The 24,773-nt window shown below is 39.6% G+C and overlaps 1 protein-coding gene across 1 annotated transcript; it reads right to left on the bottom strand.

Moving 5' to 3' along the window:
• Positions 1 to 1,361: 1,361 nt before the first annotated feature.
• On the bottom strand, positions 1,362 to 4,887 carry lim2.1 (lens intrinsic membrane protein 2.1). Its single transcript, XM_067494633.1, has 4 exons — positions 4,713 to 4,887; positions 3,704 to 3,853; positions 3,155 to 3,289; positions 1,362 to 1,423 (listed from the first exon to the last, which is right to left on the bottom strand). The coding sequence occupies exons 1-4, from the start codon at positions 4,885 to 4,887 to the stop codon at positions 1,362 to 1,364; spliced, it is 522 nt and encodes a 173-aa protein (XP_067350734.1).
• Positions 4,888 to 24,773: the final 19,886 nt, after the last annotated feature.

Here is a 24,773-nt window from a genome sequence, read left to right as displayed (position 1 = left end):
GGGCTGGAGCACAGGATTTCCATTTGATCAGACAGAAGGAGAACAAATTAATTACTGGGAGTCAGTTACTGCTGGAAAAGCGCCGTTATATGCTGTATTAGTTTGCAGAGGTTTGTGTAGAATAGATGTGTGCGCGCAAAATGGAAATGAGCATAGTTGGTTTGTTGTGACTCAAACATCTTTTGACATGTGGAGAATGTACATCAGTGGTACCTGATACATTACAGTACATTAAACGACTCAATAATAAGGAAAGCTGCAGCAAAATGTGCACAATCTTTCTCCCGAGCTACATTTTCTGATTTAGAATACGCGTCCAGAAATATCGAAAAACAGATTATACTTATTTTTTTCTGACTGTTTTTTTTTTTAGATTCCAGGAGTCACGTGAAGTGAGGCCGAAGAGCAGAGGCAGAAAAGAAAGGCGCTTTAAAGACAACGGCCCAAGCAGATGGAGGTGGCCCCTGCTGCACCTGGCTGCGCCTCAATCCCTTTTATTGTGCGCGCCAGGAAAACAAGTAGCTTTTAGGGGGAAATTAGAAAGTAAATGAAACAAACGGTGATGAAATTGAATGCTCTGTTCGTTAGGCGCCGTTAAGCGGCTTTTTTTGCGGCCATTTCATCAAGTAAAATGTTGAGCCGGTCAAGCAGCGAGTCTCTCCGTTAAGTGCCACGTTTGGGAGAGAGATTTGCCGCAGTGCACTGGCTCATACCTGTCAGAGTCAAAGCAGAGTGACCTATGGAGCAAATGGGGGACCTATGGGGGGGGGGGTGTCACCACATTGGTCAACTTTTAGAAATCCTAACAAGTATTTAACATGGTTTTTAGAATCTTAATACCAATTATGGTTTTGGCAGTTTATTTCTTCAGACAGATCAATATTTTTCAATGACAATAATCTCAAATGACCACCTATGAACCCGTTTAGAGATGTGGGGAACAGCATTTCATAAACTAATGTGCTCCATAAGTCTTTGATTTTGTGTGACTCTATTGCATTTTGTTGTAGATAAAAAATTTAAATTGTCAGCATGAAAAAACATACAAATGGCTTTTAAGCCTATTTAAGTTAACACGTATATTTCTTTTCCGTTTTTTAGATTCGCTGTGATAGAAAGTTAGAACCATTAAACCCTTCCTGTGATTATTAAAACAGAATTATAAACCTAACACAAAATCCACAGGACACATGTCGTCAGCGATCCCAGCATGAAACAAAGAACCGTTCTTTTTTTATTTATTTATATCACTCGATCATTATGGGTCATTCATGCTCCAGTGGTGAACTCGGAATCCTCTGGATGCAGCTGTCCTGATCACAATCCATGTTTTTTTTTTTCAGGCTGATAGTTTAGACGTTCTAATGAGAGTTCGAATTCCTGGGGTATTCATGCATCCGATAGGCACATATGTAGAATATTCCTGAAACGAAGGAGAATATCTTTGTTATTCAATGCAACATTTACGCTTTTTTAGATTAATTACTTAAATTTCAATTGGACAAAAAAGACGTGTTATGTTTGAGGTTATTCCCTAAAAGGTGGCCATATTTTTTATAGGGCATTTGAATATTCCTGTATAGGTCTCCTGGCCTGTTCAGTTGTGGGTTACAGTGGCTTAGTTCTATAGAAATATAGAAAATAATTAAGTGAGTTTATGTCCATTGGGTTTCTGCTGTTACCGCCTGTTTTTTTTTTCCATTAGTCTATAAGCCTAAAAATGTTCTAAACCGTTCAAACCTTATGTCCCAGTTGTCCTCAGTTGTATTGGAAAGAAAATGACATTAGACTGTTGTTTCCCACCATAACTTAAATTAACGTTATATGAAATAATTCAAATTTAAATGACATAAATGGATACACAGAAACACATACACTGATTACATTCATGTGATGTGCTTCGCATGAAAATGATGCTGAATTTTTTGGGGGAATGTTGAGCAATTAGGAAATTCAGGTTTTAATATTTTTTATTCGACATCAACATGATAATGCAAATGATAAGATGTCCTTTTATGTAATACTAAGCCGGTGGAAATTATACTGAATTGAGTTCTGTATATTTAGGATCCTACCTAGGACACATGGAGAAATTCTTGTGCTGTGCTGTGCTATCCATTCGAAACCTAAACCACAGCCACATCAGACATGTTCAGATATTTGGCATCTAGTTCATGTGTGCAAATTATGGAAAATATCTTTGAATGTGAGTTAGTTTTCTTGATCAACAACAAAATCCTAATTGCATGATGATGTTAGCACCCATTGAACAATGCCAAGTACTTCACAAAAGAAAAGAGAGGAGCATGTCACTGATCAGGTCACATAAGTCAGTGGTTGGACTATGGGTTAACCTGAGCTGAAATTATGATCTGACTCGTGAGGACATCACAGTGGGTAACTGAAGCTCGTTTGTTTCAGAAAGTTCAGGCAGTATAGCATTAGCCATGCTTGCAGGTATCAGCCTAGGCCTTGACATTGCACGATAAAATAAAATAAACACTTTCTTGCTAACTGTGGGGGAAAACCAGGCATTGCAGCAGCTGAGCAAAAGTTATGGTATATTATGAGCAAGCAAACACAATTTTCTCTGCTGTACTGCATTTCTTTAAAAACTACTACATAGCACAGTAAAACGGTAATGTTAGATATGTAATTATTAAAATATATTTTGTTTGGTATATTTTAATTATACCTATGACATGCTTTTCTTGTGTTTTTCAGGAACTCACTACAGGCTTTGTAGCTTTGGGGCGGCTGTAGCTCAGCTGGTAAAGGCAGTCGTCCACGGACCACAGGGTCAGTGGTTCGATCCCCAGCCTTATATGTATAAGTGACTCTGGGCAAGGCACTGAACCCCTAATAGCCCATTCCCCTCCCCAGCTATGCAGTGCCGGTCCAAGCCCAGTAGAAATTGGGGATGGTTGTGTCAGGAAGGGCATCCGGCATAAAAACTGTGCCAAATCAACATGTGGACAATGATCTGCTGTGGCGACCCTGAACTCACGGGATAAGCCGAAATGACAAAACTACAGGTTTTGTAGCTTTAAAAAATTTAAATATTTAGTTGAAAAACAGCCCAGTGTCAAGAAATTCAGACTGAACAAACACTGAGCAGACAAAGACACACACCCTGATGAAGTTACAGTTTTACCTGAAAAGAAGGTGAGCACCACAGACACCCAGCCAATGATATAGGACCAGGAGAATCGCCAGTTTCCATAATGTTTCCCATAGTAGGCAACTGTCACACCAGTGTACACTGCCATTGCTAGTAACACTAAAAAGCCTGAGTAGGTGCAAAAAGAAAAAGAAAAATTGCCATGACTCAGAAAGACTGGACAAACCCTCATGGAAGCTGCACTCTTCAATTAGAAAATCATTAAAATTATGTTTTTAGACATTTTATTGGGATGCAGAAAATCTGTAAATCATGTCACTTTTAATAAATAAAGATGACTGTAAATTATCCAAAACAAAGCATTTAAAGCAAAAGCTTAGTGAAACACTTCATTAGTAATGACCGACTTTTACAAATGTAACAAGCAGCTTACTTTGCTGTAAAACTGTGCTGATAATGCAATTACTAACATGCCATTAATTCCTCACTAGCACATTAGTCTTTTTATTTTTCAAAAACCTGCCTAGAGTGTCTTTAGCTAGATAAGGTTTATTAGTATACAATCAAGAGAGCTGAACTTACATGAGATAAAAAACAGGATGCCAGCAGCAAAGGTTTTGTCAAACCTGTCGAAGGAGGAGTAATGTATAAAGGCCATGATGCCAATGATGATCCCAATGAAACAAGCCAGAAGCGAAAGGATCATAAGGGCACGGGTGGCGTCTAAGTGGGCTGTGGACAATGTTAAAGGTCAAGAAGAGTCACTTGTGTGGTCAGTGCAAGTTAGCAGAGGTGAAAGATCTGACATGTAACTGTGAGCTGTGTTAGCAAACCAATCCGATGAAGAAATACAAATAGATTAGTGTTGACAGATGGAAATCTGAAACATTTCATCAACAACTTTAACAGAAGCGCTCAGACACACAGTGCACCGAGTTACATTATCATCTGCATTTGCAAGTTGAGGTAAAAGTTCACAGTATAGTTTAATGTATAAATGTTTGACTCTCAGTGTTGTAGTAGGTATGTGAACATTTTCTGTGTTTGTAATAGTCACAACTCTCTATAACAGACTAAAAAGGCAATTTATAGAGTAATGTTACCTGACATTATAATAGTCTGCTGCTAAAGCCCCTCCTCTAGTTTCATTTAACCATATGGGTCTGAGGGTGTATGAAACCTATGAAACCTTCTGCAAATTGAGCTACAATTACAGCCACTAGTTTCTCTGGGAAGATTTTATGTTTTTCTGCAAGAAGTGAATGCATCTGTCCGTGTCAGGGCTTTGACTGGAATGGTTTGTAGTTGCTGCTGTTTTTCTTTTTAATTTTAGTTTTTACTGAAGTGGTTGTTATCTTTTTCCCGTGATGGTAATTGTTGCTGTGGTAATGTATGAATGAAGAAAATTTGTCATTCGCAGTTGTACCTGTTGTGGAATTAAAACCACAATTTGGACATAGGTTTTCTTGCTGGCTTGGAATACCAGCATGTTTGGCTCCACCTGTTGAATTCTGCCTGAAGAACAGCTCCACCTTTTAAAAATGTCAGCATTAATGAAGTTAGTAGATTCCCAGTCTCTGGCTACACTTACCGATGCTGTCATTATGTGGGAAACATTTCCCAGGCATACAGTAGCGCCACAAGCCCTGGTGCATGTACTTGTTGGACTGCCGATACTGCATCCAGTAATCGGTTGCTGTGGAAACAATCAGGAGGATGTTCCCCACGCCTGCACAGAACAACCCTCCACCCATGAAGCTGTACATCCTGCACCTGCAGACACACACATACACACAGAGGAACACAAGGTCGCTTAGAATCAGCGGTCAGTGGCAGTGCCCCCTCCTCTCCACCCAGGGAGAGAGGGTGTAAGTGTCAGTAATTGCGTTGTAATGAACATATTATTTCCACTGTATTGAGCTACAGGGTTCCCTGTGTGTGTATGCTCCACTTTGTTCTCTAGAAAATCAGTCTCTGAAGATGGGCTTTACATGCCCCCCTCTCCAAACACACACACACAAACATTCATACACAATATGTACACACACATACACGCACGTCCAACCTCTATTGAGTCCAGCAGTGCTTTGATACTTGATACATCTATTGCTCATTGTTCCACCTGGATGCAATATCCTGTGGCCATCTTCTCTGTCTCATGGAGAGTCGTCATGGATGTTTTTTGGGGGAAAGGAGGATAGACAGATAGATAGATACAGATAGATAGATGGATAGATGGATAGATAGAACCTATAGCTTGTTAAGTCTAAAACCTGAAAGGATGCTCATTGAAGAGCTCTGTGTTTTTGCTGGATCACATTTCCCACTGATCATCCTGTCTGGAAAGTTTCAGCATCTGTCTCAATCTAAAGCAACACACTTTTTTAATAATTGTTTTCCATAATCAGTCAATCTGCTAGATTTATTTCATTCTCTTCTAAGCCAGGATAAAAACCCCTGAAACAAGCCGTTAAGTTATTATTTTCGTCAGCCTGAGGTTGTGGCTAGCACAGATGTATGTTCTCTTTTCAGCAATGACTAATATTTGCAGTTCTTCAAATGGGGAAAAACATTGCACAAAGACATTAAAACAATAAATGGTACATGAATAGTGACATTATAAGACAAACTGTAATATTATCTTACCGTAATCAAGCCCTTTTATGAAGCTGTTTGTAATGGCAGAGCTGCCTGACAAAATACAACAAGATCCTATAATGCCAGCACAGGCAGATTTCCAGCAGGCTAATAGCGCTAGCGTTTGATGGGGTGAATAGGGGGAAACAAACACAGCACCGAGACAATAGGCCAGGTCAGTCACCAGCCAATCAGCACGCATGAGTTTTGTAGTTTGGGAATCTGCTGAAAAAACAGAAATGGCCAAGGCTTGGCAAGCTGAAGTAATAGTGATGACTGTATGGTTTAATTGAAAGTAGAGGGCTGAGAGGGTTTTAGTGAAGGGCAAACCAGGTGTTAAATGTCCAGTGTGTGGCTGCTCAGCCTCACTTTGGTCTTGCTAAGACCATAATTATTAAGTCTTAATATTCCTAATCAGTTAGAATTTTTTCACTCAATGACAGCACTGAATATGTTTTAATGCATTTGTCCCAGTGGATTTTAGGGATTTTTGTTACAACATTTAATGCTGTGTTATTTTGTTTTATATGTTTCTATGCTTTACATGTTTATTATGTTTTATTCTTGGTTTTAATCCACTTGTGTAGCACTTTGAGATTTGTTAACAAATGTAAAGTGCTTTATAAATAAAATGAATTATTATGATTTTTTGTTTTTTTCAACATTAGTGACACAGTATTACCACATAAACTTTAGACAGTTGGGTTTTTACCAACTGTAAACCTCCAAGATGACCATCTACTTGACGTACTTGTAAGCTACATGGCTGCATAGGATTACATATTGAATTTACTTAACATTTGCCCTCATGCCCTGCATTTAATGAAGTCATATTTTTCCTGTCACAAGTTGCATGACTGATCATTCCCATCTAGTCATTTCTAGTCACATCTAGTCAGATACTTTTGGATAAATTGTGAGGACTGATCAGATAGCATTGTTTTAAATTCAGATGGGCAAAGTGATTAGTCATTTAAAGAAGTAATATAGCACTTTTCAGGGAATGTCATAAAATGTTATTTTTTTTAGATGAGTATATTTCGCAGTGCATCTGCATTTCGCCTCAGATCGAGGATCTTGTAACACAGACCCTGAAGTGTTAACACAAACCTGGTACCAGAGAGGTACAGTACCTGCTAAATACTGGTAACCAAAGCCATACACAGTAAATGGTATGAGCCTGGGGAGCTAAGCTGAAGAGTTGGAGTAAGTGGACATTGAGTTAATGTTATTTGTTTGTTTATTTTCCTCAACTGCCTTGTTTTAAAAAATATTTTGAAAAATATTTTTTTATTGAATATTTAAAATATTATATATAGCTTAGCGCTCAATGCATAGCATAAAATATGTCGAAGGCTCCCTATAGCAAGTGTTTGTGCTTTTTATTACAGTCATAATTTATTATTGTGGGAAAGTGTTGAACAAGCAATCACTCAATGAAATTCAACATACAGTAAACATATAAACACACTCCTGAGTCTGCTTTAGAAAATGGGAGTAAACCACTGCACGGGTTCAAAATGTTGGTTTGGGCTTCAGGAGCATGGGAATTTAGTTAAAAAAGATTCAAGATTCAATATTTTAGTGGCATTCCGAGATAGCTGTTAGGACCAAAGCATTACGCCACATACAGTAGTCTTCTTGGGACGTTGTGGAATAATTTCAGTTGTACAACAAATTTTAGCATCAATTTAAAGGTGACTCTATATTTGCTGTGTATCCACATCAAGCAAACAGTGAATCCCTCAGTCCCCTAGTGAGTTTTCTGCGGTGTGGGTTCAGATTGTAAAAATAATCTGATCGCAGAAATTTAAACAAAGTAGTCACATTTGGAATGTCAAGTCTTTACTGGCTGCAGTTTTTTGGAGCTGTTTGCCTTTTGCTTTGTCTTCAGCATTCAAGGTCATGTGACTGACCTGGTCTGTTTGGACCTAAACGGAGGACTGTGTACAGAGAGGGGATAGTTCTACACCGTTGACCAACATGGATTTAAGCATTCTGAACCACTCTTTGACCATGTTGTTGGTAACAAAGGAAACATCATATAACACTGCCATCGTACATTGAATTGTCATATTTTAGTCCCTATTTAAAATGGCTCTGCGCTTCCCTTCAGCACTGTTTCTGTTTTTGGTTTATTCTCATGAACACAGCCACAGCAGGAAATAAACCCACTGTCCACGACCTGCTCAGCAGCAATCACACCCAGAGAGAGACTTGCTCTTAGCATGGAGACGTGTTTTTCTATAAGAAAAGGAACTTGTGTTTAATGCTTGTTGAGCTTATCTTTTGGAAATATATGTGGATGGTCAACAGATCAGTGTGTTTACTGTCAGTTCTGAATAGGAGTTAATGTTCTTGGATGTTGTTGGTTTTGGTGAGGGAAATGTAGGAATCTCTTTTTAGTATAGTCAAGTGTAAACATGTCTGTGTGAGTTTGAGAAGATACCACTGTCAGGTGTAATGGGTTAAGGCAATGATGACTTAGAAATAGAGACAATTCTTTCCCATTCATGTGTTACATTGCTGTATAATATTACAACATTCTCTTGCTAAAATTTGTCGAAATCCCACTTGGAGAATTGGCAGCACCGACGATAAACGGAGCTGAGAGATGTTTGAAGAAGCAGCTCACACCAGCAGCTCAATGCGCTCTGACTTGATGTTTTCCTCATTCTGGCCATCATCTGGCTGTATTTGCTCCTGTTGTCCCTCTTCCCCATATCCAGCCAGGCCATCCTTTGCTTCGATGCACACACACGCACAAACCCCAAAGATGAAAGGAGAAGAGTAGCTCCATTACCTGCATTACAGCAAGTTGCTCAGACCAATTGACAACAACAAATGCCTCAGAAAAAGCATTTTTCTCCCCGAGATTTGAGTGCTGTACTTACATCTAACTTCATTTTTATAGACCACAGCCTATTTTCTTCCATCTGGAGTGTGGCAGCCAGGAGGGCATTTGCCATGCACCATCAAAGTGGACAATATGCCTCTGTGACAGAAGAGCAAATCCATGTTTTCTTGAATCTATCCAGCTTTTGAGAGATTAATTTTGTTATGGATAGTCTACATTTATGTGGTATCATCGGTGGGTAAGGAGCTCATGGAGCGCTTGGGAAGGTAATGTGAGAAGAGTAATTACAAGGCGTGTCTGCATTGTTGTGGTAAAGTCACCAAGCTTAAGCATGTCGGAAACCCTTCTGCTCGTGGTGGTGCAGCTGCTATCAGCACTGCTCTGTCTCACTGATCACTTATCTTAAACCAGGTGTAAATTTTAGAATTACAGGATTGCAGGTTTTACTAGCTAAGGGAATTCGCACGATGCATGGTTGAGCAACAAAATGATTTACTTTCTCCAGAATACATTCCCATGTTTCTGTCTGGTTTTTACTGTAAGGAAAGTTCAATTTTGAGGTAGTGTAATTTATGAATTCCAATTCGTGCTAGATTGAACTTATAAAGCATATACTTATACAACATATCATAGGGGAATATTGGAGTTTGTATCCCATCACATAGCAAACATATGCTGGGCAACTCTTCCTTTTACATTTTTAAAATAAAGTCTAATTCTATAGCTACTATATAGTGTACACCCAAATTCCAACTGGACCTTCTTGTATGTTTTTTGTTCTCTGTTCAAAGACTTTCTACTGTGGTTATTGTCTGATTGTGTTTGTATGTTTGTAATATAAAGCAGAAAGTTTTGAGTTTTAGTAAAAATCAAATCATATACGTGCAAGCCCCCAGATAACACCATGCCAGCGCTTTGTCACTCCATTGCAACATTTCTAGAGCCCCACCTGCAGCCCAGAGAAAAGGTCTAAGCAGGAAAAGAAGTAAAAATGCCTGTAATAATGGACCACACAGGGTCAATTTAACTCCATCAGAAATGATTAAGATATCTGTATTGGTGGTGGTGATGCTTCAGCATATGATGCATACATCATATTCAAAGCTGACACAAAAATAAGTAACATTTCTAGTCACAAAATACATAAAACCCCTAGTCTGAGAGCTCATCTTCAGATATGTTTTTCCTTTTGCACCTTCTCATACAATATTTTAGCTTTGTTTCGTGCTATAACTTACAGCAAATCTTTCTATATTTTCCCTCTTTTTTAGATGCATTTACTTAGCGTTCATAAATGGTACCTGCCTAAATAACAGTACCCCACCAACAGATTCTGTTATACTAATAAGAAGCTTTGATGCATTTTTGTGCCAGTGGAAAAAGTGACTGAGCAGATGGCCATGTCCATATTATGACTTTAAAGTCATTCAGCAAAGAAGCAGCCTCCAGGTTTAAATGTGAACAGAGGTGTGAAGGTGACCAAAACAAGCTGAAAAAGTGAGAAACGCTGGTATTTTCCAGCTGTGCCGTTCACAGAGCACAAGGCCACAAAAACCTATAATGGCCTCTGAAAGTTATTGACATTAGCAGGCAAAATGCTTCTAAATCTTTACGTTCCAGCCACGGTTAGCCTAAATGCCTAAATCAACTGCTTGGAATTGAATTTTCAAGCCTTCAAATGGCTAATTTGTGCAAAAGTGCTTTCAGTGTTTTCTCAGCAAATGAACGGCAACTCTAATCATAAGAGCATGTGGATGGCACTGCCTCTCCACACCCACCCATGAGACAGCCACATGGACGGGGAGAGAAACCTTTCCACTTAACCACTTAAATGAATATATCAAGAAACTAATTTGCCATTTTAATTGCGTGATTTAGAAAGACGCTACTTCACTTGCCCCTCTTCCATCTTGGTTGATTTCCAATGTGAGCACACATTAGATTGATCTATGAAAGACTGCAGAAATCACAACACTTAAGTCTTTTCATTTTCCCTCCCTAATTAAATAATTGAAATTCTTGTCAGTGTCTGCACTTAAGTCGCACACAAACATTGCAGGCATGCTCTGAAGCTGAGTGAATCATGAAAGGCTTGTTTTTATCTGCTCTATTCTTCGCTTTCTTCCTGTTTCTTTTTGTCTTCCAAGAGCCACAGATTCACTCCATCTGTCAAGCCCAGAAATAGATCAGTACATCCATTTTGTTGAGATTTGCCCGTCCCATTAAGTGATTGCTTGCAGAAATGGCAGGGGACATTTCTTCTGATACGTTCCCTGAAACAGCGCTGGCAGACATTAAGGACACATTATTGAGTCCCATTTTCTCCCAGCCACAAGGATATCCATTAGAGTGGCACACAGCCCTAAATTTTTCCATTTTCTCCCTCACCAAACTTGACTTTACACATTATTTCTGCCTCTGTTTTGTAATTTGCAGCCACAAATTATATCAGGGAAAAGCCATCTCGTAGCATGTGGCTCTTCTTCCCAGGGCTATTTGCCAAGACTTGATTCTGAAGTGTCAAAATGGGCCCATCGTTACAGCTAATCATAACTGACAGCAGGGTGCTTTAAAGTCCATACAAGTTGGCCCACACTGGAAACTTTTTGTGTGTGTGCGCGCGTGTTTGTGTGTGTGTGTGCATTTCATGTTCGCACAGTGACTGACAATGCTGTCCTCACAGACAGAGCATATTTTTTTATATCTATGTTTTCTGAAGCACAAATATACTGTCGGATCACAATGTCAGATTTTGTCTTTCTGTTTCCTAAATGATTAAAATGTAGGTTTAAAGGGTTAAATGGGTGAAAAAAAGGATCTCGGTTACTGCTAACTAACCTCCAGGCAGTGAATATCTGAATGCAAAATGTAATTTAATTCAGTAATTAAGCCAGTATCTGTGCTACAAGTGGGGGTGTGCTGCAATCATTGCACTGAACTTTAGCCTGTGTGTGTATTTGTATGTTTGCAAATTGAAGATTCAGTTATTTTAAATTTACTAACTCGTTAGCTTTAATATTAGGTTTTGTGAGGTTTTGTCTTCACTTAATATAGTTAAGCAAATGGGATGTGTGATATAACTAGAGATTTCAGCTTTACTATAAACCAAAATGAACCATTTTGATGGTAACAACACCATCTATTTTATAAAAGTTAGTATAGTTTTTTTTATGCAGAACAATATTACCTGCTAACTAGATACGTCACTGCTCGGTACTGGCACATCTCAACCTGACTTTAATCTACTCACTTTGGTACCAGGTAGTTAGTGCAGATATGCAGATTGGACTGTGGTACAGGGGGTAGAGCAATCATCCACCAGTTGCTGGTTCGTCCCCGGCTCCTCCGGTTGCACGTCGAAGTGTCCTTGAGCAAGACACTGAACCCCAACTTAGTTGCTCTGCCCCCATCTGTGTGTGTGTGTGTGTGTGTGTGTGTGTGTGATTGTGAGTGTGAATGGGTGACTGAGAAGCAGTGTAAAGTGTTTTGAGTACCAACAGGTAGGAAAGTGCTATATAAGTGCAGAACATTTACCATTTATATTTCAATGTAGCTGGTCGTCATAGTGATGCTGTATGAAACTGCTGTGACATCATCTTCAAAGAGCCAAACAGGAACAATGGAGGATGTTGAAGAAAGGCTTTTTTTAGCAGAGTTTTAATAGACTTGCATTTTCAAATGTGTTTTTATGTTGATACTATATTTTTGTTCAGTCTCCATTTCTGTTTAGTTTTTTTCATGGACTGAGTTTAATTCCATTTTAGTAATTTAGTTCTTATTATTAATAATAATAACAAATAACAAATAACACACTGAACATCAATATAGTGTTTCCATTAAAGTGCATCATCATACTTCAGTAACACATTGAGTCTATACAGAACTTTTATGCAGAAAAGACCATGACTGAATCTTTAACAAGTGACACAAATTGTTTTTATATCAGGTTTTTCACTGAAGTCAGTCTACCTTCCTGCAGCTTGCTGCTGATATTACCCTCCCTCATAAACATTTTGAAAATGATTTTTTCGTTTCAAGATAAAAATATTTTAATATGTGTCCCAGCTACATTAAAATAGTCCTACATTTTGACCTAATTATTTTTCTAGGTTGTAAGTCCTGGAGTGCTACTTCACCATCTAAATGTTTCAGCCTACAAAGACAACTTGAGAGGACATTTTATGGCGGTTATGGCAGACAAAAACAACAATTTTTTTTGTCTTTTATTGTTTTCTTTAAAATTAATAACACCCAAACAAAATTGTACAATAATGCACTTAAACATGAATGAGTACACAGACTTTAAGCCACACTAAAAACATGCCGCATTGAAAATAATTTAGTCAACAGCCTTATAATGAAATAAACCACCTGCTGCTGTTTATGCTGTTTTTAGTGTATTTGCACCAAAGCTGCAATATTTATTTCACTTTTCACCATGTTTGTTCTGTTTGATCAAACAACAATCTACTAGCACTACTATTATAGCAGTAGTATTTCCAGTTCTCTGAGTTTTCCTCAAAGCAGCTTAAAGTTCCCTTACATTAAACATGAAAATGCTCCTGTATTTCTATTTATCACAGCTCAGAATTAAATTAGCATGCTGCTTAAGTTGCCATCACTTCGGTATGCTTAACCACAACATTTTCTGACATCTGTGTATGTTCACATTAGCAACATTACATCCACTTGATCATGACCTTGTTGTGTTGCTCACTCATTCAGAGAAACGACTCCAAGGTATTGCTCGATGATAAGCACAATAGCTTGTAAAAAAATGCATTCAAGACCAGATCCACCAACAAGCAGGTCAAGGCTTTTCACAGTGTTGTGGAGAGCACAATCACAGAGGCGTCAGAAGGCAGCTCAAAGGCCACAGCAGCGCCCCGCTGAGCTGACATTCTCATCGTGCCTTGCCCATTAATTCTGTCATTGTTGCTGTCCTGGCCTCCTGGAGTCCTATCAAAGACTCAATATCCACTGCTTAACCAAAGTCCATTGCGAATTCCCCATCTCCCTCTCTCCCCACTCTCTGCCGCTCACTCTCTGCTATAAACCATCTGACAGCATGCGGGTGCGTGGAGCAACTGCCTTTCACTTCGACGTGGCCTGGTTGAAAAGGCCATTATTACCCTGTAATTGTGGGAGTCAAACCCAATTAAGCAAATCTGTATGGGGCAGATGCTGCCTCCCTCCCCCAACACTTCATTTACCCTTTTCTCTCGCTTGCTGTCACTAGACTGACTTGATCTCTGATGCAGGCTGAACGAGCAGGGGGTTCGGACCCCCAGCCAGCAGGGACATGTTGCTAACTGAGTTCTTGCTGGTCATTTGCTTTTTCCAAGTGAGCAAGAAGAAAAACAGAAAAGCACTGCCTCATCTGCTGAGGCCATGGGAAGAAGAAGTGAAATGCCACTCCTGTCGGCAGCAAGCCAAGGATAAAGCGACGAACGAAAGCCATTTAATCCACAGGGAAGGCAGCGAGAAAAGAGGGGCTTAGGCTTGTTCGGTTGCTCCAGCAGGGATCCACGCAGCAGCGAGGGGCTCTGACTCCAAGAGCAAACGCTCCCATTCAAGCGACAGACCACCCCCCAAGTCCGATACTTCCTGTCTCTGAGAGGGTCGGTTCTGAAAAGGAGAGTAGAACTAAGGCAACGTTCACGCTTACATGGACGCATCTGAGAACACATCTTGTTCTCCATGCTTTTTGCCTTCCTTAACCACCAAGCAGCTGTTTCTGGCATAACTCTATTTTCTAGATTCAAAACCACTAAACAGTTTTGGGCAGCTACAGATGAGGATGTTGGGGGAAAAAAAGGTTTTTAAGAATCCTTACATGTTGTTAAATTCTGCTCTTCAAAAACGGTGGACAGCCAGAAGTGACGTCCGTTTAGCCACTGCTCTAGAGGATGACAATTTACCTTGGATACCAATTTACATGGAAAGTAAACCTCAGCTACATATAAAAATGTTGCTGTATACCAGAACATTCCACTCTTGCTAATGCATTTAATTTAATGTAATTTAAAATGTAAATGTAAAAGCATCTGTTTTCTTGTTTTACTGTGATGCATATCTGTGGAGCACATCTGTTTGGCTCACAGTCATGGGATCCTCAGAAGTGAAAAGCAACATTGTCAAATGTTTAATGTAAAAATGTCCCAGAAAAAGATTGGAATTTTTTTTAATAAACACAAATTATAGTAGAATACATTTTGTGAAGAAAAATGCCAATGATGATATCCAGTAAAACTGTTTTAGTGAAAATAATTAACAAAACTACAGTATGCCAGTATACAGTACTACCATGTACTTCTTCTTTTCCTTTCGGCTGCTCCCTTTCAGGGGTCGCCACAGCGAATCATGTGCCTCCATCTAACTCTGTCCTCTGCATCCTCTTCACTCACACCAACTAACTTCATGTCCTCCCTCACTACATCCATAAATCTCCTCTTTGGTCTTCCTCTAGACCTCCTACCTGGCAGCTCCAACCTCAGCATCCTTCTACCGATATATTCACAGTTTCTCCTCTGAACATGTCCAAACCACCTCAATCTGGCCTCTCTGACTTTATCTCCAAAACATCTAACATGAGCTGTCCCTCTGATGTACTCATTCCTGATCCTGTCCATCCTCGTCACTCCCAAAGAGAACCTCAACATCTTAAGCTCTGCTACCTCCAGCTCTGCCTCCTGTCTTTTCTTCAGTGCAACAGTCTCTAAGCCGAACAACATTGCTGGTCTCACCACCGTCTTGAACACCTTTCCTTTCATTCTCGCTGATACTCTTTTATCACACAACACACCTGACACTTTTCTCCACCCGTTCCAACCTGCCTGCACTCGCCTCTTCACCTCTTTTCCACACTCACCGTTGCTCTGAACCGTTGACCCTAAATACTTAAAGTCCTGCACCTTCTTCACCTCTGCTCCCTGTAACCTCACCGTTCCACCTGGGTCCCTCTCATTCACACACATGTATTCTGTCTTGCTGCGGCTAAGCTTCATTCCTCTGTTTTCCAGAGCAGACCTCCACTTCTCTAGATTTTCCTCCACCTGCTCCCTGCTCTCACTACAAATAACAATGTCATCTGCAAACATCATAGTCCATGGAGATTCTTGTCTAACCTCATCTGTCAGTCTGTCCATCACCAGAGCAAACAAGAAGGGGCTCAAAGCCGATCCTTGATGCAGACCCACCTCCACCTTGAACTCCTCTGTCACACCTACAGCACACCTCACCACTGTCTTACAGCTCTCATACATGTCCTGCACCACTCTAACATACTTCTCTGCCACTCCAGACGTCCTCATACAATACCACAGCTCCTCTCTCGGCACCCTGTCATACGCTTTTTCTAAATCTACGAAGACACAATGCAACTCCCTATGACCCTCTCTGTACTTCTCCATCAGCGTCCTCAAAGCAAATACTGCATCTGTTGTACTCTTTCTAGGCATGAAACCATATTGCTGCTCACAAATGTTCACCTCTGCCCTTAGCCGAGCTTCCACTACTCTTTCCCACAACTTCATTGTGTGACTCATCAGCTTTATTCCTCTGTAGTTGCCACAGCTCTGCACATCTCCCTTGTTCTTAAAAATTGGTACCAGTACACTTTTCCTCCAGTCCTCTGGCATCCTCTCACTCTCCAAGATCTTGTTAAACAAACTAGTCAAAAACTCTACTGCCACCTCTCCTAGACACTTCCATACCTCCACAGGTATGTCATCAGGACCAACTGCCTTTCCACTCTTCATCCTCTTCAATGTCCTCCTCACTTCACTCTTACTAATCTTTGCTACTTCCTGCTTCACAACAGTCACCTCTTCTACTCTTCGTTCCCTTTCATTTTCCTCGTTCATCAACTCTTCAAAGTACTCCTTCCATCTTCCCATCACACTACTGGCACCTGTCAATACATTTCCATCCTTATCTTTAATCACCCTAACCTGCTGCACATCCTTTCCATCTCTATCTCTTTGTCTGGCCAACCTGTACAAATCCACCTCTCCCTCTTTAGTGTCCAACCTAGCATACAAGTCCTCATATGCTCTTTGTTTGGCCTTTGCCACCTCTATCTTCACCTTACGCTGTATCTCCCTGTACTCCTGTCTACTCTCTTCAGTCCTCTCAGTGTCCCACTTCTTCTTAGCTAACCTCTTTCTCTGTATACACTCCTGAACTGCCTCGTTCCACCACCAAGTCTCCTTGTCCGCTTTCCTCTTTCCAGATGACACACCGAGTACCCTCCTACCTGTCTCCCTGATCAAATTAGCTGTAGACAGTACTACCATGTACTGTGTACTTTTATTTTAAAAACATAGATAGTTTAATGAGCAGGGCACATAGACTGGCAATCAATCAGTCAATCATTTCAGTTCACACAACAGGTATTGAACTAATTATACAGTGAGAATGACCACATTGTAAACAATGATTTAATCTAATGAGCAGTGGAGCAGTTACTGCAGCCACTTAAGCCTGTCCTGGACTAATATGGAGGCAGTGAACAAGCAGGACATTGTCAGTGCTTTGCCCCAGTGGGGATCACACCAATAAGAGCACTCATCCAGTTAATTTAAATGTGTGTGATCTCACGCCTCTATCACTCCTAGCTTTGTTTCCTTCAGAAAACATGGGTCATAACGGGTCAGTGGACACACACACCCGCTAACAGGCTGCGTATGTGTGGGTTATTCACTGGGCTGGTGGGGGTTCCCTGGTTTTCAGTTCCACCCCTGTTGTGTGTATGCATGGGCAGGATATGCAAGCAGGGGAAATTTGTATTTTGTCCAGAATATACAAGACCTCAGAGGTTCAGGGACTCATGTTGTTATGAAGCAGCCCCCTCTCAACCCCCCCCCCCCCCCCTCCACACACACACACACACACACACACACACACACACACACACCTCCTGGGCTTTGAGCAAATTATTAAGAGTGTGTAGAACTTGTTCCACTTTTAAAAAAAAATCAGTTAATTTGTTTAAATATACATTTTTAATAATGGTGACAACAAAAACAACAATAACAGAACCTATAGAGGAGTATTTAGATGAATCTTGCACAGTGTATCAAGTGCTTTATGACATAATCAGCCACAGAAATAATACTACCTAGTAGCTTTAATATAAAATATATGGACTAATAAAAATATTATAAAATGCTGATATATATTATACAATATAATAAATGCTGATTTATCATTATTGGGTAACCATCTGTCAACCCATACAGTGGTTAAAATCAGCTCCACCTCTACCATCATTTAAAATGACCTTTTTTAAAATTAATTACAGTACAGTACAGTTTGCATATTACTGCGTATGGCCCTGCTGACCAATTTCCTCTATGATAATGTGGGGCTGATTTGTATATACTTGTGTCTTGTATATATTTATCATTAATGTGTGAGTAGCAAGAAGAAGTAACATACTGATACACAATATTTTTTAAACATAAGTTTATATTTATTCTATCACAGTAGTTCAGTACTGTGTTACTGTAATGTGCTTATAAATGATAGTATTTGATTCATTATAATATTCTCTTGGAATTCTGCTAAATATTATTTACAGTATAGTGACATAAGTGGGCTTACCTTGTACATAAAATGAACAAATATAATACATATTGTTATATTTTGCATATGGTACCTAATTTTCATACCTACACAGTATTAAACTATACTACTATACTGTATCTATAGGATACCTGATGGCAGACAGAGCTGCACTACTGTGTTCCTTTATTACACATACAGAATTTGCACACAAAAAATAAGTCATTGTAATGATGTTTGCAATAATAAATACATGATGCTTATATGCAGAAATGTCTCAAAATTCAGTGTAGCATTAAATACAAGTAAACCCTTTTGTAAAAAAAACATCTGAGATCTATATAATAACTGTCATTCAAGCCTCGCGGTTTAAATGCAGATAGATTTTTTTAACAGCTGTGCATCATGTTTACACTGTAGGGCTTACTCGCTGCAGCCTAACCTCTCCTCTTCAGGCATATTAATTACTGGTCACAGTAATTGTCAGCCTGGTTTCCATGTGTAAATAGCTAATTAATATGCTCTCAGATGCCTTGATTCTCTCCTGTGGTTGCCACCTCTGTCAATCAGGGCATAATGGCAACAAGGGGACAAATGCAGCACTTGGAGGGACAATTGAGGAGGCCAACAGTCAGTAATTAAGCAGTTCATAAGGCAATCTCATTAATTATCCCCTTCATTGGTGGCTACATTCTCTGGACGTCCTGATTACATGCTTATTGACTCTGAGTCCTATGATGAAATGTTCCTCGTTCCACTTCCTAATGTAGTCTAAAAGAGGAGTCATTTACAAATGGCTTTATTAGTCAGAGTGCCCACATGGACCTTTAAAATGTTACTTGAAAATGCAATTTCACCTGTCGTTTGCCGGAGGCTTTCATGCACTTAAGCAGAGGTCATGCAAACAGCAATATAATTAGCAGTCTCCCTTTTACAGAGTCTGCTTGATTTGTAAAGCGTTACACACCTTTTTCTCCTCTATTCAATGCTAATCATTCATTTTCAAGGGGAATTGCCAGGCTTATGAAAGAGAAAATGCAATTCTGGCTGGCCGCTGCATGAGGCACCTACTTGGAGCAGACTTTTTTAGACCTACAGTACATGGGGAGCTTTGTGTCATGTGTTAACCTACTGACACTTTACAAGTCACAGGTGTCACTATTTGTTCAGGTCGGATGAAGCTCGATTTATACAAAAAGGTCACTTGTCATAGAGATAATTCAAGGTTTGCTGAGAGAAATGGTAGAAGTACAGTAAGGCCAATCACTGTCGCTTGCTGTTCTGCTTTGTTTAAATAAGGTATTCATTGATCTATGTACAACACAATTCTGTGAAGTCACAGCAATCGGGCAATACAACATCATCTATAAGCCTGTAACACAGCAAAGACAAATTATTAGCACATTTCTAGTGTAGTAGAAGTACCACTTAAATGGAAGCAAATGCTGAAATTTGCCAAAGCTCCTCAAAGCCCATCCCAGCTCACGTTGAGCCTCTCAGCATGACTCTAAATGCAGATAACGAAGAAATGGAAAATGGAGACCAAATTGACCCTTTCACAGCGTGTTAAGTCAGTTTGTATGGGTACCTGCAGTGGCTGTCCCCCTCCCATCAATAAAATAATTTAAGAACACATTATACTCCTTTAAAAGGGCCCATTTGTCAGACCAGGTGACTCTTAAAAGACCCTGCGGATTAGAGACGCCCTGCATCAGGTACTTTTAATTCAGCCACAATCGATATGACTTAGGCTGCCGTTGTGTTAGAAGTGCATATTAAAAAAAGGGTATTTCAGTTCAAATGTCTCTTGTGCATAAAGTCAATAAAAATGGATGGGGTGTAGACAGAGGTGGAAACCATACAATGTGCCCTGCAGTTCTAGATGTAATTTGAACAATCTGCATGGCTTTTTCGTAATAATCATGATAACGTAAGATAATAACGTAAGATAATGTCAGTGTTGGAGCCAAACGAAAAGGGTTTAAATGATATATTGTTAACATGCCGGGGCATGACCCCTCTAGTGCCACTATGATGCTTCTGGTTTTACAACCTAGTTTTGACAAGGACAAAATCAATTAATCACAGGGCCAAGTTAAAACAATCTGTTGTGTTTTTAGACAGGTTGAAATTCAAATGGAATTCAGTGAGCGTGTATCACAAAGCTGTTGGCTTTTCAGTTCATTCACAAGGTCGGTGAAATTCAAATATGAGATGGCACGACCACATCAGATTCATAGACACACACACCTCATAACATCAGCCAGACACACAACCACACAACTTGTTAAAACTGAAAATATTGAGGCTGCCGAGCAAAGGCAAAGCCCAAGAAACCCCAGAAGCTGCAGCTGGTAGCTGCATTTCTTTCGATTTACGGTACAGTTAGAGGAAAATATTTTACATCGTAAGAACATAGGGACTTGTTAAAGCTTTGTTATGCTGTATGATATTTTGAAATAATTAAAGACAATACAAAAAGTCTTTGTACAAACATAGACTTCTTATTGAACAAGTATTAAAATTCTTATGAGACCTGTCTCACAGCTAGATAGAAAAGAGTGAACAAAGTCTGTCTTTTATGTGAGTTTTTACTCATTTGGCCTAGAACACAACAACTTCATTTTGCTCTCCTCACATAAGTAAGCACATTTATCATCCCCACATTGCCTATCTATCTTGGAGATGCCGTTTTCCCGCTCTGTTTTTGTAAGTGAGTAGAGGTTTGTGGCGGCTGAGCGAAGCAGTGATTTGGCATGTTAGTGAGTGTGTTGGGGCTAATCAGACAGAGGGGCCACTGTAATGGACAGAATCTGGGCAGAATCACAGCTAGACCTGCCACGACAGGGAGTGGGTAATACAACTAATTTCTCCACTGTCTCAGCCAGCGCACAGACGGAAATGGGGTCAACAAAGGTGCAGTCAGCATCAAATGAACAGCTGTTGCCTTTCTCAGTGAAGAGCTGCCAAAGAGGAGAATCTTAGTAAAACCCAGCCCACAGCCCCCACCTGCTTTTTGTGTAAATGCAGAAGAATGTATGTACAAATTAAGGGCAGGACCTGTGCATATTACTTTCATTTTTCATCTCTGAAGCCTGTCTATCTGTGATGCTATACTGTGGGAACACTCAGTTCAGCGGTGTGATGAAATGTGCGTAGGGTTACTCAGAGATTCCTTTATTGGCTGAGGTTTGTGCATTTGTTGTGATGGAGAAACAATTGGCTATTATAAAGAAGCCTCTTGTAGGGAAATAAGGTGCTAGTGTGTACATTGGAAAGCCTGGAGGTGGCTGTGTGAAATTTGTGTTTTTGTGATCAGAATCCGTGTATGTATTAATGCAGATATTAAAGTCCAATCGCTGGATGCTCTAAGAGTTTGTTGTCACTTGATTGGACTTGTCCAATTCTAATCACAAAGAACAGATGTAAAAAAGTGTGATCCTGTTTCACCAGGATGCTGGGATCTACACTATGTAAAGTACCTTAAACCGTGTGAGCAGGAAAATCTGGACCTCAGTCCTCAGTAAACTCTGTATGTTCTACCATATAGAGGTAAGACAGCTGTAGGTTTGTTCATTTATTAATAATCATGTTTTCTGGCTGAGTAGTCAGATATATTCAGTGACAAACCAGATGTTTGCCCAGTATTAAATTCAGAATTTACTCATAGATTTCTTATGGGAAGTTGCTGTGGACTAACATATAAAACCTGTCAACATGTCATGCAACGCACTAGTTTAAATACCCATCAAAAATGATACAGGTGCAAAGTTATGAATAGATTAACAATCTATATTAAAAACAAAAATTCCCAATCCCAGTTTAGGGGAGGACATGTACATTTAAGTTAATTTTAACCGGTCAACAGCAAAAGTGCATTATGCCAATGAAGTAGAACAGGACCACTTTTTCTGAATTTCTACATTTGGTAAATGGCAACTTGTACAGCGCTTTTATCCAAAGTGCTTCACAATGTTGCTTCTAATTCACTCATTCACACACACACACTCACACACCGATGGTGGTGGCTGCCATGCAAGGTGCTCACCTGGCCCACCGGGAGCAACTTGGGGATCAGTGTCTTGCCCAAGGACACTTCTACACGTGGAGGTGTAAAAAACTTTAAAAAGTGTTTACACCTCTACACAAGAGGGACCGGGACGACTATCTTACCAACTGAGTTACAGCCCCCATTATTACCCCATGATTTCACATTCAACAGTGTATTTTAGTCTGCTATTTTATTATTCAGTATCTAATGTCTTTTTAGTCTTTTTATCTATTGTCTTCGTAATCCAGCCTTTAATTGTTTTCTTTCCCTCATTGTTTTTTTTATTTTATTTTTTTTACTGGCTGTGACAACACTACAACTATTCTTTGGGGTTAAAACACTCTGTCTCTGGCTCTGAAAGACACAGATTTTTACCCAGCAGCAGCTATTGTATCCGAATGAAGGTGGTTGACTAGAAGCATAAAAACTCCCAAAATGAAAACAGCTTTTAAAATACATCTTTAATATAATCAACAAACCGATGTTGATTTAACACATCACATCACCTATAAATGTTTTATAGGTGATTAAAATTAATCTAAACACTTTTCTGGTTGTTGTTTTTTCTATTTTGTTACAAAATGCCTAAACTGCTGGAAGAAGTGGCTCTATTGGGGACTGTCTTCAGCATCAAATTAATCCACATTTGGCGTTTAGTAAGCGTCTGTGGTAGCAATGTGGTAAGTCTAGGACTGAGTTTAAATTTAGTGTGTGTCTTCACGGTACTGAAAGGAACATGTTGCTCAGTGCAACAATGGAGCTCTATAGAAGAGAGGAATACGATATATCAGGCTTTTGATATAGTGTATAACAATACTTGCCAGTGAAATGGAATTAATAAATAAAATAAATAAATAGTTTTTACATTATCCTGGTCAGATGATTCAGTGGCATGACAAGTAAATCATACAGTGGTAAAGTAAAAACAAGATGTCACAGTGATATCTTCTCAGTTCAGAGCGGAACTTTAATATCCACTACACACAATAGCTGTGTGTCTTGGTGTAGAAAAATGTGCACACACGTACACATTTACTATGCAGTGTGACCACAGTGGGAGATGAATACAGCCAGCACACAGATGGCAGCAGCTCGAGCAGTTATGATGAAAACACCGTTGAGGGTGTATGGGCAGCTGGCAGATCAGGAGCCTGCAGAGAGGTATGAATCCCTTAAAAATATACAGTATGCTGCACACACAGCAAAACAGAGCCACCAAATGTACAGTGGATGTGAAAAGACCCTGGTCTCAGTTAGTGTTTAACGTAAAACGAGAAAATTGTTAAACAAAAATGTTAATTTTTTTTCTGCAAGTCAAGTTGCAGTTAACGCTGCTGCTATTGCCATATAAAAAAACAACACAGCGCAATTAGGAAGAATTGATTTTAGAATAATTGGGGTGTTGTTTGTAGTTGAAACACAGCTAACCTACACTGGTCCCTGATGTCTCTCTACTAAGCCAGGATAAGGGAGAGCCAGCTGTTGACCAGAGGGTATGTGTACTGCTCATGTTCATAGAATCACTCACTTGACATTGCATGTGTTGCAATGGGACTATTGCTCATGTGCACACCACACTGTCCTGCACAGTCCCAGATGCAGTATTTAAGCTTTACTCTTGTTTGGTACTATCTTTTAAGAATTTGTATGAATCTACCATATCAATTGTCTTTAAAGGATGCTTTGACCTTAGCTGTCCTTATTGAGCCACCTTAACTTCTCTAAGGTTCATGCTGATGCGCAAATACTGTAACCAAAAATTAAATCAATAATCATCGGTTTAGGCTTTTAAACTAAGGTCCCTTGAGAAATTGTCAATTAATAGGCAAGTTTAGTAAAGTGAGGCCCTTGGTGTGTGGACTGCCTAGAGCCAGTTTGTCACTCTGCTACACTGCATCAGATCAATGCTGTTATCACTGGTATTGATTGATTGACTGGTGGCCTTTGGGTCAAGAGCAGTACAGTTTTGGGCTTTGGCTATGAGTTTACAGTGTCAACATTTCCCTGGATTTCATCTGACTTGCATCCAATTTTGAACAGATGGAGACTTTTTTACTGTTAGTCAGTTAAATCAGCTCCAATCTCTTGGTTCTTTTCGATTGATTAACTGAGCAGACACTGTTTTTGAACACAGTCTCTGTGCCTGCTTCTGTTGATATGATAGCTGGACATGGTTTATTACATTGTTCATGATGGATTTTTCTATCTACAAATGTCTCAAATCTCTCGTTTTAAAGTTTTGTCAGATTTTCCAATCAAGGAAATGCTTGGCATTCTGAATTGTTTTTGAACATAGTATAGCCTTGACATCTTCATCGAGCTCAAAAATGTTCAACTTTCCCCAATAAGAAAAGCAAATGAACAAGACAAGGAAATTTTATCCTGGATTCTACACAACAAGCCTCACTACTCTCATAGTAGCAGACAGCTCAGCCAGAGAGAGAGCCAGAGTAAAGAGAGAGAGAGACCAAAATGCACATGCCATCTACGTTTGAGATGCATTAAACCTTCCCCATCAGGAGAAGTAATGGATTAAAGGC

The sequence above is a fragment of the Channa argus genome, chromosome 24, assembly GCF_033026475.1.
Source record: "Channa argus isolate prfri chromosome 24, Channa argus male v1.0, whole genome shotgun sequence".
Lineage (NCBI taxonomy): Eukaryota > Metazoa > Chordata > Actinopteri > Anabantiformes > Channidae > Channa > Channa argus.
This window is presented reverse-complemented; position numbering and strand designations above follow the sequence as displayed.

Bases quoted from the DNA above. Each gene is read 5' to 3' on its own strand.
- lim2.1 (XM_067494633.1), bottom strand. From the start codon at position 4,887: ATGTACAGCTTCATGGGTGGAGGGTTGTTCTGTGCAGGCGTGGGGAAC. The intron at 3,290-3,703 runs GTAAGTTCAGCT...GCACCTACTCAG, and splicing joins CATCCTGTTTTTTATCTCAT to GCTTTTTAGTGTTACTAGCA. The intron at 1,424-3,154 runs GTAAAACTGTAA...CCTTCGTTTCAG, and splicing joins GGTGCTCACCTTCTTTTCAG to GAATATTCTACATATGTGCC.